Source organism: Mastigoproctus giganteus, chromosome 12 (assembly GCF_048544385.1).
Source record: "Mastigoproctus giganteus isolate SK-2022 chromosome 12, ASM4854438v1, whole genome shotgun sequence".
In the NCBI taxonomy this organism is placed as follows: domain Eukaryota; kingdom Metazoa; phylum Arthropoda; class Arachnida; order Uropygi; family Thelyphonidae; genus Mastigoproctus; species Mastigoproctus giganteus.
In genome coordinates this window covers 48,732,798-48,747,749 of record NC_143586.1, presented here as the reverse complement: position 1 = coordinate 48,747,749, position 14,952 = coordinate 48,732,798, and the positions used below count along the sequence as shown (strand labels likewise).

The 14,952-nt window shown below is 33.6% G+C and overlaps 1 protein-coding gene across 1 annotated transcript in view; it reads right to left on the bottom strand.

The window, feature by feature from the left end:
* Positions 1 to 14,952, bottom strand: part of IP3K2 (Inositol 1,4,5-triphosphate kinase 2) — a 173,226-nt gene that overhangs the window by 144,191 nt on the left and 14,083 nt on the right. The window contains exons 2-3 of the mRNA XM_090386819.1: positions 11,598 to 11,660; positions 6,023 to 7,008 (exon numbers count right to left, since the gene is read on the bottom strand). Of these exons, the coding sequence (XP_090242945.1) occupies positions 6,023 to 7,000 (978 nt within the window). The 5' untranslated portion in view covers positions 7,001 to 7,008; positions 11,598 to 11,660. The remainder of the gene's footprint in view (positions 1 to 6,022; positions 7,009 to 11,597; positions 11,661 to 14,952) is intronic.

Sequence of the window (14,952 nt, the reverse complement as noted above, 5' to 3'; positions counted from 1 at the left end):
TGGCAGGGTTCTTAATGAGAGTAATGACAGTATACAACTGCAACAGGATCTGTAATGGTTGGGCAGATGGACTGAGAACTGGTGGGAACTGAAGTTTAACACTGACAAAAGCAAAGTACTGCATATGGGTAGCAGTAACCCAAGAGAAATGTACCAACTGTGTGGTACCACACTCAGGGAGGTGGAGAATGAAAAAGACCTGGGGGGGGGGGGTAATTGTGCAGCCAGATACGAAGTTTTCTGAGCAGTGCAGACAGGCTGCTAGATCAGAACATGGAGTCTTGTCAATGATATACAGAAATTTTGCTAAGGTGATTATCCCCCTTGTATAAGGCAATGGTCAGGCCACACTTGAGTACTGCATACAGGTCTGGAGGCTTCATTTTAGGAAGGTTGTAGAGCTGCTGGAAAGAGTACAGATAAGGGCAAAGAAATTGGTGAAGGGAACAAAGGATTGCTCTTACCAAGAAAGGCTTAAATTCTGCAAATTGCAGCATCTGGAAACTAGGCACCTGTGAAGTGATCTGATTGAGGTGTATAAGGCCTTGAATGGTTTAAGAAAGCTAAATGCTGATGGAATTCTTCCTCTTGCTCAGATTGTGCATCTGAGGGGGTATAAATTCAAATTGAGGAAGGACAGTTGTAGAACAGATGTGTGCAAATTTGCCTTTAGCCAGCAGGTAGTTAATTGCTGCAATGAACTTCCAGTGGCCATTGTAGAAGTTAGTAGCTTAAATAAATTCAAGGAAGAAGTAGACAAACTTTTGAAGTGAATGGATGGGTGAAACGGGAAGGGATTTATTTTTTTTTTTTTTTGGCTGATGCTGTATAAGCTGCTTTCTTGCATCATATGCCTCTAGTAACGCTAATATTGTTTTATGCATTTTAACTTCAGCATCACAACTGATGTTTGGATTATTCCAAGGTATATTATTTAACTGCTCCACCATAGATATTCTACTTGCTTTCAATGCTTGTCTTTCTTCTTCTTCGTATGTTATTCCTGAACTATTTATCAGTATTCCTAGGTAGTTAAATTTCATTATTTGTACTATAATTTTCCCCATTCAATTTCAGTTTTCATCCGAGTGGTTCTTCTGCTATTGTTGGGCTGTTTGTTTTACCAACGGATATTTCCATATTATATTCTTTTGCTTTTGTATTAAAATGATGGTGCCTCCATAGCCAGGTGGGAAGGAGCAACAGTGCGTAGCACACGCTTCTTGATTAGACCGGGGTTCGAGCCCGTCACCACCAAATATGGAGGATGCAGAAAGGTCATGGAATGACCAGAGCAATATGGCCTTAGTTGCTAATGCTCCTAAAAACCAAATAACAACAACAATTAAAATTATGTAGCATTCTTTGCAAATTGTTTTCACTTTCTGCCAATAGTACTGCACTGGTTGGTTTACAACAAAAGCTCAAGGAAGGAAATCTGTAATATTACTCAATGTGCACATTCTTTGTACCATGGTTGCAAGGAAAGTGTCATCAGCAGGAAATGTTTTCCACAAAGAAAAGACTTCAGGGCAAGGAAGAGGAAGAAACCTGAGATTGCAAGGTCGGGGGAATAAGCAGGATGCAGCAATATTTCAAATCCACATCAGTGTTCTCCCCAAAAAATTTTGCCAGCCAGGTGGCATTATGAAGTAGCCAGGTGGGGAAGTGTAATACTTTGCAATATAAAATTTTCTGTTATTTATAAATGTGACTTAAGGGATCCAAAGCAAAAATTAATTGCATAATTTAACATTATATTGATTTAATGATAATTTGTGCAACAAACACTGAAAAAATTTAATATAGGTTAGTGTTATATTTTTTAACTTAAAAATGAAAATTCCAATGCATATACATAAACCCATTAAAGTTAACAAGTAAGGTACTACTTTTTATTTAAAAAGTAGAATGTTTTAATAAAAAATAAAAAAAACGATTTTATTACATTTGATGTAAAAAAAATAATAATGAAAAATGTTTAAATTTAAATGTTTTCTGATTTAACTTCTTACTCATTATGGGTCCTTATTTTATTTTCTTGCAATATATATTATTATATTTGTGCTCTTGCATGGACAATGTACAAACAACGCATCTAAAGTTCACAGAATTTAACGTGATGTACTAGCTTGCAGAATTATAATACTCAGCTTGCTGTAGAGATGGCTGCAGAGTGAGTGAGTTGATACACTGAGTCAACTCAGAAAGTGTCCAAAAGATTTGAATAACAAAAGTGAACCAGAGTCGACTCAGTGAATCACAGAATTCAACCAACATACTGATGCCATCAACCGACTGGCATCTGATAGTTCAACATAACGCACACGACAACATTCTCGGTTATCTGGATTCGCAGCATCGAACACGTGATGGCCGCATGACATCAGCGCAATGGTCGAATAGTGGGAAGTCTTATTAGGTTACGTACCGGAAAGCTGAGTTCTAACGATCTTTTGGTGTCCAATCACAATTCCAGCTGGATTGGCGTCCGCTCCTGTTGTATTGGCCTCAATCACATAGTATGGTTGAATTAATATTGATTGGGATCAGTACCATATGGTACTGATGAGAATTCACCAGGCAGTGCACCCATTCGATAGGTCCTAGGGAGAACACTGCACATTCTTGGGTGCACTTCACTGTACATTCAAGGAATGCGCAGGGACACTTGTGGAGTAGACGCATACCTTGTGACAGCTTTCCTTGTCTTTTTTCTTTTATAGCAGCATGTAGCTTTATGAGGTTGGAATAATAATTTGCCATCACAGTATAGCCCTTTTGAAGGTAATCTATTAGTATTACACCATTCTGATCACAAAGAAACATCACCTTTTCAGCACTTAGTTGCACCTTTGCCTTTTTTTGGGGGGGGGGGAGGATGGTGATTCTACATGCTTCCAAATTTTCGCACATGGTGACTAGTCGTGAAAAAACTCCTCTTGCTTTTCCTGGCACACTGACAATGTTTCCTGTGAAAATTGTGCCCTTTCCTTCTTCTGGTAAGGGATTAAAAGCCTGGGAACTCATCTAGCAGACACTTTACTCATATGCAACCATTGATGGATGAGATTCTCCACAGACCCTACACTAATTTGGAGCTCTGCAGCTAGTTCTTTGATCCTAATATGGCAATCTTTCAGGATTAATGCCTCAATTTTTGCAACACTCTCTCCTATCAGCGTTGTTGGGCATGGGATTTCTTCACCATGCACTGAGGTTCTTACACATTCGAACTGTTTATATATGTGCAACCAACAACACTATCACCTGGACACTCTTCTCCATAAACAGTGATGATTTCTTTGTGGATTATTCTGGGTGTTTTCCCTTGCAGAAAGAGGGCCGAATCACTGATCTGTATTTCACTTTATCCATTATGACTTCATTCAGCACTGCCAAAAATAAAAAAATAAATTGTCAGATTTGTGTGGTTGCTATAGAGATTTCAAGGTATGAAACAAAAGAAATTTCATATTTCTATCACAACTACTTCTGGGTGAATACAACTCTTTTTTGATCCCCCTCCCTTGTAAGATCTCCCTTGAATGTCTGAGCTTAATGTCTAGATCATTCAGGGATCTTCCATGAATGTAATATCATCATCAAACTTAGATATTAAGACAAGCTTACTGTATAAGTCTGCTGATAATACAATGTTTGGCAGGGTGGTAAATTACTTTAATCAGAGTCTACTATAATAAGACTTGGATAAATTAAGCAGATAGGCTGAAAAGTGGTTGCTCAGGTTTAATAGTAAGTAAAAATGAACTTTAGCATAAACCTGAGTAGCAATAATCCCAGAATAGCATTCCATTTGGGTGGTACCAAGCTCAAAATAGTAGATAATAAAAAGTACTGAGGGTAATTGTACAATATGACATTAAGTTCACTGAGTAGTACAAATAGGCTGAGATGACTGGGTTCTGTGAATGACATATACAAATTTAATCAGCAGAGAAAAAGAAGTTTGTAACATACCACCATCATTTGGAAGTTTGTAATATACCATCATCAACATAATATACCATCATCAATATCATTAATCATTAATAAATACAGAAAACAACAATGGACTCGACACTGAACCCTGGAGGTTTGTTTGTTTGATTTTTTTTTTTTTTTTTTTTTAGGCGCATTAGCAACTAAGGCCATATTGCTCCGGGAATATGCGGTGGTCATTCCCTGACCTTTCCGCATCCTCCGTATTTGGTGGTGACGGGCTCGAACCCCAGTCTAATCAAGAAGCATGTGCTACGCACTGTTGCTCCTTCCCACCTGGCTACGGAGGCGCCGAACCCTGGAGGACTCCACTAATAACATTAGTCCATGAAGAACAGTGTCCATCGATTATCACTCTCTGTCTTCTCCCACTCATCCAGTTTATATAGCTGATGATATATAAACTTGTTTCCTTGCATCGTTTTGCTACTATTACAAATATTAAAATGAAATTTATATCAGTATTTTTAAAGAAAGCTTTCAATTTCAAAATTGAAATTAATGTGCATTAATTGTGCATTAACTTTCAATTTCAAATTGAAGCATCTGGAAACTAGACATCTGTGAGAAGATCTGATTAAGTGTTTATGCTTTAAATGGGTTAAGTAAACTGAAATCTGATAGGTCCTTATTCTTTCTCGGACATCACACTCACAGGGACATAAATTTAAATTGGAAAAGGATGATTGGCCAAATTATCAGAAGTGATGAATAAATGGTTATTTTTTTTTTAGCTGATGATATATATAAACTTGCTTCCTTGCATCATTTTGCTACTATTACAAATACTAAAATGAAATTTATATCAGTATTTTTAAGAAATCTTTTAATTTTAAATCTGATTTAATAGGATTCAATTTTAAATCTGATTTCCTGAAGAGTTTTTTTTTTAATAAGTTAATGCTCTAATCTGATCTTATTTCAGTCAGGTGAAATAAGCAATAGAAAGAGTGCTTTTTTCAAATTGCATGAAGTTTCCTGAATCACTGTGGATATTTTAATTTTTATTATCTTACATCTTCCTAAATTACTTATCAGCTATCCTTTTATTTACAAATGAAGATGTACAGAACAATATGGTTTCATCAATGACAGCTTCTGTTTTATGACTCTATTAATAGTAAATACTCATAGGCTATTCATTTGATGTATTTGTACATGGAATCTGTGAGGGGTTTTGAAATAGTTGTAAGATACTGACAGTGCAAAATCATATATACAGGAATATACCTTTGAAGGTCATTTTGACCCTATTCAATAAAGATTTATGGAATTTTGAACACAGATATTGTGGGGGAAAAATTTACCTTGGAAAACACTTTGAGTTACTCCTGAATGAAGAGAGTTCAAAAGTGCTATGAAGTAATACAGGGCAAAAATTACTTCAGCATGGCTGAAGTAATTTTTGTCCTGTATTACTTTATATTCCTTTCATACTTAAGGTCTTTAAAAATGAAATATAATAAGCAGGGCAGAAATAGATTTAAATGTACAGAATCAACAACAAAATACCTCACTTCACAATTATTAAATTACTAGTTTATTTTTGTAAACAAAGATAGAGACTTGGATATTTTCAAGCTAAATTCGAAAACTAAAAATTGATAATTCAACAAAAATGCATATATCTAGTATTTTCTCTCCAAATGAATTTAAATAATTTACTGTGATCATAATAAAAGATGTAAGATAAGAAAGTGAAAAAAAACTCATTATTAAACAAAAACTTTAAACATTTAAAAAAAGTTTCTGTTTCTGGCCGTTTCTTCTCAGAAACCAACAAAAACTTAAAATGAAAGAATTAAACCCAAATTATAAACCAACAGTTGATAAACCAAAACCCAGATGTTAACACAACTGGAAGTAAACTTACATTATGTTCTTCCCTTATTTGTAGAAAAACTATATCATGAATAATGTACGAAAAATAAAAATAAAAGTAAAATATACTTCAACAACTGATTCAAATTGAAGACTGAATATAACACTTATTCCTTTGCAAAGTAATTTGTATGCCTACCTTTTTTGTAACACACACACTTGATACAGAAGATTCACTTCCATCACTCTGGAATGTATCATCATCTAATGATAAAGTTGAAAGGCTAGAAGCAGAACTACATGATGACAGCCTTCGAGGTTGGCAGGACTTAGCAATATCATCCAGGGTAACAGACAAGCAACCTTGTGAGCATTCTGTTTGTTCATGCAGTGGCTGCTCTTCTGAACTATGATCACTTACTATTACTGATGGCATGGAAAGTGAAGGGCATGATACAGATTGCACTGATGTTAGTGATATCTTCCTATATACATGATCGCTAGATAAAAGGCAATTTTCTGTTCCACTAAAAGAATCCTTTAAAGCTGACGACTTGCTAATGGCTATATTTCCTGCAGCAGTAAAGTCAACAGTACAATCAGAAACCTGACTTCTTTCTGTCCTTAAGCACATATCTCCTCCAACAGTTTTAATATCTACACCAATGGGATTACCGTTTTTATCTTTACACAATTTTCTACTTGCATTAATAAGTGGACTGACACAAGTATGTAAATAATCTGGAGATGAATCTATTTCTGCTGCTGAATCAGAGAGGTCATGTTGCAACATCTGACTTTCGTTAAAAACTGTTGGTACAGAATGAAAAATTGTATTCCTGCAGATCAGCCTATTAAAATTATTAGATTTATACAATGTGTACAGAGATCTATCTGAAGGTTCTAAACTTGGGCTCTTGTCTTGCAACCAACGATGTTGAATGCAAGCACCCTTCCATGCTAGAGAAAACCTTGAAGTTCCTTCGCTTTTCTGGTCGCTACAACAGTTAGGAAAAATTCTGCATGACAAGTCACAAGACACGTGACTAGTAGGAAGTAGATCTAAAGAAGGAGACCTACCAAAAGACAGAAGAGGCTCTGGTTGTTTTGCAGTAACACTGTGGGATCTCATTCTGGAGGACATTTCAAGTCCCAAATGAGGTTTTTCTGACCTCATGACCAAAACTGAAAAGAAAACATGGTAAGAAAATGAAACAAGAATGATATGTAATTAATTGTGCATTAACTTTTGAAGTATTTAAAAATTAACTTTTAAGTATAAATAAATAATTATAAAAGCTCATTTATATTTATATAGTGACATGGCTAAAATGCTAAGCTCCTCTGTAGAACAGATCTATCTCAAACATTTTTTTGTGGCCATTCCAGCAATACCACTGACTTTCTCAATGATGGTGGGAAGACCTCCAGTGTCTTTAACAACAGTCTTCCACACTTTTTTTTAACAAATATGAAGGCAGGAAAAGCCAATATTTTCTCCAGCCATTCCTTAATGTTGTTTCTACAATGCGCTATAGCACTATATTATAATCTTTCACTCACGCTTCTGGAAATATAATAGTTCAACTTGAATGGCACAATCCCTCCTGTAATTCAACCAAAAAATTATACTTCAGTATAATTGAATGAAATTATACTGAAGTTCATATTACCTCATCTATGCTTTATGGCTCTAAAATAAAACTTCAGCAGTTATATTGCTATGTCTAACAACACCACTAAACTTAAGTATTAGATATTGAAATGACTAACATAAATAGTGGATTCCCATTTACTATTCAGACTTAAATACATCAAAACCTTAATTGGCTTGTTTCAATTAAACTATCTAACAAATATTAAGTCATTATCTGTGTAGAGCTTTTATTCTCATTCTCTCTCTCTCTCGATTGGCATTCATATCCTAACAAAAACCAAAAACAAATCTAAACTCTTATTCATCTCAACAGCTAATAGATAGTGGATTTCCTTCATTTTTTTTCTTATTTAGGCAAATAAAAAAAAAAAAAATCACGATATTTCAGCCATTTCATTTCTTGAATGACAAATATTATCCAAGAGAAATCACTAAGAAATTAGTGGAATAAAATTAGACCTTTTTTTTTACTTAAATGAGTCTTTTAAGCTTTTTACCTAATTACTCTATGCTATTATAATGATTTTCTTTTTTCATATTTACTACTTAAACTGTATCATAAGTGCAATCCACTCTTCTGTCCTTTTTGTGAATTCTCCAAAAGATTGACAGATGTTACTCTCCTTGCCTCCCACTTTTGCCGCATGAGGATTAAAAACAAGTTAGGAAATATATGCATATTTTGGGCATTTTGATTATAACATTCACTGTTGAGTAGACATGAGGTAGTCCATTACACTTTATTAGATTTCTTGAATGAACTAAAATTGTCTTCCTTTCATGTCCTGTTTTGTTTTGAGAATGGTGAAAAGGCACTTGGTGCTAAATCAGGAAAATAAGAATTGCAACACAACTGGAATGTTTTTGTTGATCAAATGTTGCCAGATGGCAAGTATCACATACTTTTAAAATTTTCATTTTCAGTATACATGCAGCAAATGAGAAAAACAATTTATTTTTCTTGTTTTAACTTATGCACCACTCTAGCTTTCTAATTGAGTAGTGCACAACAAGTTAAAACTTGGTGCATGCTCAAAAGATGTTGTAAGCTCTACTATAATCTTTTAGATAATACTCATTCAAGAATTATAAAAGCATTCACTGAACTTTTTAAGCAAACCTTGTATATACATAGCATAGTCAAAAAGTTCTCAGACTCTCATATTAAACCTAGATACATTCACTCTCAAAGTACTCCCTTTAAGTATTAATGCACTTTTTCCACCACTGGTACAACTGCTTGTAACAGTTCTGGAACTTTTCTAGCTGTATAGTGTAGAAAGCATCTTGGGTTGCATCAATAACCTCTTGTTCACTGTGGAAGTGACAGCCTTGTAAGCATTGTTACACTTCCTGAAAATGAAAAAAAATTGCATGGCAAGAGGTTAGGCAAGTAAGTGGGATGTAGTCATACAACAGTATTGTTTTAGTAAGTCTTTCTGAACAAGAAATAAATGAAGTGCAAGTGTTTTGTTATGAAAACTTCCAGTCTTTTGCTGTCTACCATTCTAGAAACTTTTGCTGAATTGCCTCTTACAGTCAATGCTACACCTTCACATATCTTTCCTTGACACCTTGAGAAGTGGATTCTTAGTGCACAATACCACAAAGGTCAAATAAAAGCTTATATCTTCACTTTTCCTTTCGAGCAGTCGTGCTATTTTTTTTTTTTTTTTGTGTGAAAATAAGTTGATTTTCAAGTTAATGAGTCAAACTTTGTTATCCCAGGCAATGACTGCCTCTAGAAACAATGGACCTTTATTAAATATCATAAAATCACTAAAAATTGTCCATCCCTCCAATAATTTGTCTAGTTCTTCCTTGGATTTATTCAAACTACCACTCTCACAACAACAGATGGAAGTTTGTTCCAACAATCAACCACCCACTGGCTGAAGGCAAACAACTATCCTTCAACTATCATTCCTCAATTTGAATTTTTTGAAGAATGCCAACAGCACTGAGCTTGCACAATCCATTTAAAGCCTTAAAAACACCTCAATCATGTCACCTCACAGGTACGTAGTTTCCAGAAGCTGCGATTTGCAGAAGTGAAGCCTTTCCTGGTAAGACCACCCTTTCATTCCCTTCACCAATCTCGTTGCTTTTCTCTACACTTGTTCCAACAGATTTACATCCTTCCTAAAATGAGCCCTGCAGACCTGTATGCAGTACTCAAGATAGAGAATCTACTCTACATAGATGAAGAATCCTTTCCATAAACCTAACAACACTTCATTTCTAATGTTTCAAAAACAGATTTCCCTAAGCGTGAAGATTTCCCTAAGCGTGACAAAATCTGATGTTTGAGCAATTTCCAAATTTGTTTTTCACACTTATAAATTGTGATAAAATATGTGTACATAAAATAGACACAGCAATAAACATTTATTAAATGATTAACAAACTTATAAACATGTAGAAGCTGGTTTAAACTTGCAATCTGACAACGGAAAATCACACTGCATTAATTGATTGTAGCACTGTATGGCCAGTCCAGAAACCTACATTACTATGCTACACAGATTTATGGGGTGGGGCTACAGAATCAAATTAACTTTAAAACTTTCTTGACAGCCAACAGAATATAATTTGGGGATCATCTGACTTTTCCTTATCAAGTAATGCCAAATATCTGATATTTTTCCATTTATATATATATATAGAAATTAATTTAATATATAAATTATGAAATTTTATGAATCCAATTTCATTAATCCAATTTTATCAATCTATTCATCCCATTTTAATGAACTTTGGACTGGCAAATCTATCAAAAAAATCTATCCTTTGGGAGTTGAGGTGTTATACAAGGATGGATTTTAATTCTTCAATTTAGTTAGATTTTATATTAAGGATTTCCTTTTGTTATTATATTTACATAAATGAATCATTTTTATGTAAATTGTAATTACTCAATATTTTTGGAATGTCTATTTTTAAATGACTTTTGTTTTACAGTGCTTTAAAATATAATACAGTTTAATTTTCCCAAAATAATGAAATATGCAAGTTATGGTCTCAAAATGGCAATATATGGACCTAAAAAATTATTCTGTGAATGATCAAAGAGGTGATACCAGTATAACAGCAACTAACAATAATTCAACCATCAGTTTTGGGTACTCTCATCCCAGTGGTTACCTGCCATAAGGATCTTGGTGTCTATTTTGATCTGAAGCTGAAATTTAATGTTCACACAGAATACCTCCGGAAGTGATTTAACACCCTACGCTGGAGAGTAAAGCAACACTTACTTCATTCCAACGTTGCCGCAACCACTACCAGATATTTTCAAACCACTGTTTATCCGGTTATTTTATACGCTGCTTAAATTTGGGCATCTGCGTCGCCCTCACTTCAAAAACCAGTGTTCTCATGTGAATACCTCTGAAATGGGCCACAAATAAGCATCGCCAACCCCCTCAATGGAGAACAACTGACATGGCTGAGCAGCTAAATGCACCCAGGCTCCCGAGGTTAATTGACAGCAGGCATTTAATGACTACAGTAAAAATGTACATAGGAGTGATAAACATCCCAAACTTCTGGGATTTCTGTCAGTGGCACAATCCTCTGCCATCCTTGAGGTCAGACCCCACACTAATCCTCAGATACAATCAGTTGAAACTGTGTAGTCGGTTCCTACCTGCCCAGGCACTCCCCAAAATTCAGGCACTGCTCTGTCTTGGAGTCAACCTACAGAAAATGGCTACCGACTACAAATACTGTCACATGCTCCTCGAGTGGATTACATCTGTGGAACTGGGATAAATTCCTCCATATGACGTTCAGTTCCTCTTTATATTTTTCCTGTTATTATAATTTCATTTTTACATGTTTAATTTTGTGTAACTCATAATGTCCCATGTAACTGTAATTTTTTCCTATTTAATCACATATATAATGTAAAACTCCTGGCCATGTCGCCGTGATGAGAATTATTGTCACTAGTACATGTACCGTACTTAGCAGCAATAAAGAAGAAGTTTTATATTCATCTTTGGAGCAATGTATGCAAAATCTTTATAAAAAATTAAACAAATAATTTAAAAAATAAAAAAGTAATTACTATTTAAAATCATAGAGTGAAGGAAAAAACTACTAAATTACTTACCCTCTAACCCTTTTCTGCTGCATTGATTACTCTTAAGGTGTGGGTCCAAACTTCAAATTGACACTAATGAAAATAGAAAAATGTGTTTAAAATTATCCCAACAAAAACAATTTTTATTTTAATTTTGCAATTTTATTATACACATATAGTAGAAACCCAATTATACATTTTTAACAGGTAAGAAGGTTCTAACGTGACTTTTCCAAAATGATGGTTGATTCTGTTCTCATTGAATTTCTTTATACATCACATGAATAATATGAGAATTATAAGTACATTATAGTCTCCTTTCTAGATCTTTGTTTATAATAAAAACTAAGTTTTTGCCTGTCTGTGGTTAAACAGACTGTAAATATTTATTTTATAATTATGTTATGTTGATATTATGTTTATTGGGGTTTTTTTTTTTTTTTTTATAATTTTTTTTATCACACATGATGATCTCAAGAACAGATTGTAATGTATTTAGTACATAAATTCTAAATTTATGTACTGAATTGTTAATTTTTTAGACAAATTTTAATACATCTATTGTCACCACAAGCAGAACTGTTTTTCTTCTACATCTGTCAGCTTTTCAGATATACTTTATAAAACTTAGTACTGCATTTACATCAGCAGTTTGAGTTCTCAGATTTAAAAAAAGAGGGAAAAAAATGAAGTGTAATGCTTAAGTTGTTTAAAATTAATAAACAGTGATAAAGATGGCTACTGCCTATCATTAGCCGACATAATTCACTGTTTGGGAAAAGCTTATGTAGTTCTCTATAAGCATGCTTCCAATAGTACTACACAAATGCAGAATTGTGTGCATGTATCATCATTACATACATTATACTCTCAAAATATATTTAGAAACTTTGACAAGAAAGTAGATCCAGCCAGCTGTATGCAAAAAAAGAACTAGTAGTGTCAAGGGAGTACTGCAGATATCAATATCAAGCAGTGGGTTACAACATGGAGCAAACAGCATTTCAAAGGAGTTAACTGTCTGATGCTGCTGTACCCCATTTGTGCAAGGGATATAGGAATATCCACTGACATTAAATTTGATACAAATGTCCAGGAGAATATTCTGTATGAGTCAGTCTTAAAAAGGATCAGTGCAGATATTCCAAATTTATCATGTTCTCTAGAATAGAGTACTATGAAATCACAATTAGTCCCAAAATCTTCCAAGGTACTAATGAAATATATGTTGAAAGCATTTCATTTGACTTTCCCTCTCAAATAACACTCCAGATCTGAAATTGACACATATTTCTACTGGGGCAAGAAACCAGAAAGAGACTGAAAGTGATCAATAAAATTGGACTTGATCCCAAACATACTTTGATTTTATACAGAAATAACTCAATTTTATAAAAAAATAAAAGAAATTCCTGTTGATCCAATTTTAATGAAATTTGGGATTACTGTACTCATAAAATCTTTCTAAAAGATTTAAATATAAAATTAAGGCATAGGACCTCACATTACAAGGGGCCTTACTTCATCTTAAAAAATCCTGTTTAAATATATTATCACAGGTGAACAGTAAAAGAGAAGGGCCTCATATATGTTATAGCTTAGGGCCACAACAAGTTTAAATCCAGCCATGAAATAGACAGACATGGTAAAGACAGTAGCACCCATCAAGCATTTGCAAATGCACCTTAAAAAAAAAAAATACAAGAAATCTAATATTGTTAAGCAGAATTATTATACATAGGGTTGCATACATATTTTGTTCGTAATATATTTAATACACAATTGGTAAATAGGTATATTGTGGCCTTGTTGCCCTTACGCCATAAAACCCATTAACAAACAAGCAAATGGTAAATGAAAAATTTGTGATAAAAGGCAATTTGAATTTGATTAAATAATATTATCAGAAACAAATCTCTCAAAGAAGGGTAGCAAATAACAGCAATCATTTCGAATGTCTACAACAAATTCTAATAATCATTACTAACAAAGATATTAACAAAGTAAATCTACCAGTCATAGTCAATTTTAACCTCTCAATCAAGCCGATCACTTCTAACAAATAATGATTCAAATTATATGAATATGATTGAATGAGTGGAATGATTTGCCATAATTGAATGAATTGATTATATAATTTTTATTATGCCCATTAGCATTAGTAAATATTAATCATTCAAATGATGAGTGTAATTGAATGATTTGCCATGATTTAATGAATCAATTATAACCTCTTGATTATGCCTATCACTTGTTTTAACCAATAATCATTCACTAAATGAATGATTATGGGTTAAATTACTTGCAAGAAATTTAGAGCTATAAAAAATACTTTCATGTACATTATTATACTCTAGCTTTCTTACATATAAATTCCTTAATAAACATTTCCTTATGAATAGCTATAAACATTGGGTCAGTGTAACACATGATACATGTAGTAAAGAGCAGGGTAACAATGCATGTACAGATTGCTTCGAAAAATACACTTCGCTACAGTCTTTTCAACCTTCATCCCATACAATAAATACTATAGATTCTAATACCTTTTGTGTTTGGAGTTTCATTGAAAAAAAACGTAGGCAATTATTTTAGATCATAACACAGGCTACAGTTATTATACTATAACTTTAAGAAATAGCCTCAAACTAGTGTTTTGCATCATCGAGGCCTGGGCATCCCAGGCCTCCTCTGTAGGGGGTCCCATATGGTTATTTTTTTCTTTCAGTCAAACTGAATGTTAAAAATGTAATAAATTAAAAATTTAATAAAACAAAAAACATGAATATTTACTGCTTACTAATAATGTGCATAATTATACCAGTAATATACAGTTTTTTAATAGTGCAAATACTGAAATGAATGACACGAGATATTTTATGAACAGTTCCACAATACTTCATTTCAGGTTGCAACTACAACAATTGTGGTTGGAAGCAGTTCCACAAGTATAACGAAATACACAAAGTAGTGTATACTAACTGCAGTATACTTACTGGATTGTACATGAACATATACCTTTCAGTACATATATATATATATTACAGAATACAAATGTAATATTTTTGTTGAAAGAATAGTATAAACTATTTAGCTGTAAGTATGATGAAAAAAATTTAAGACCACTATAACATCCAAGTCTTTAAAAATTGATAATACTGTCATTTTATGAAGTTTGCCATAATCAATAAATACAACTACCAACCCTCCCCTCCACCTCAGAAGATCTTGCATTGAGGCCTGGTGCAGTGACTCAGTGTATCATAGTAAATTTGGCCACCAAATTTATTTTGATACACTGAGCTTTAATCAAAGCTTTAATAACAAATACACCACAAAGTGGTGTATTTGTGATGAAAGCATTATTATGAATTATCATTTTTAT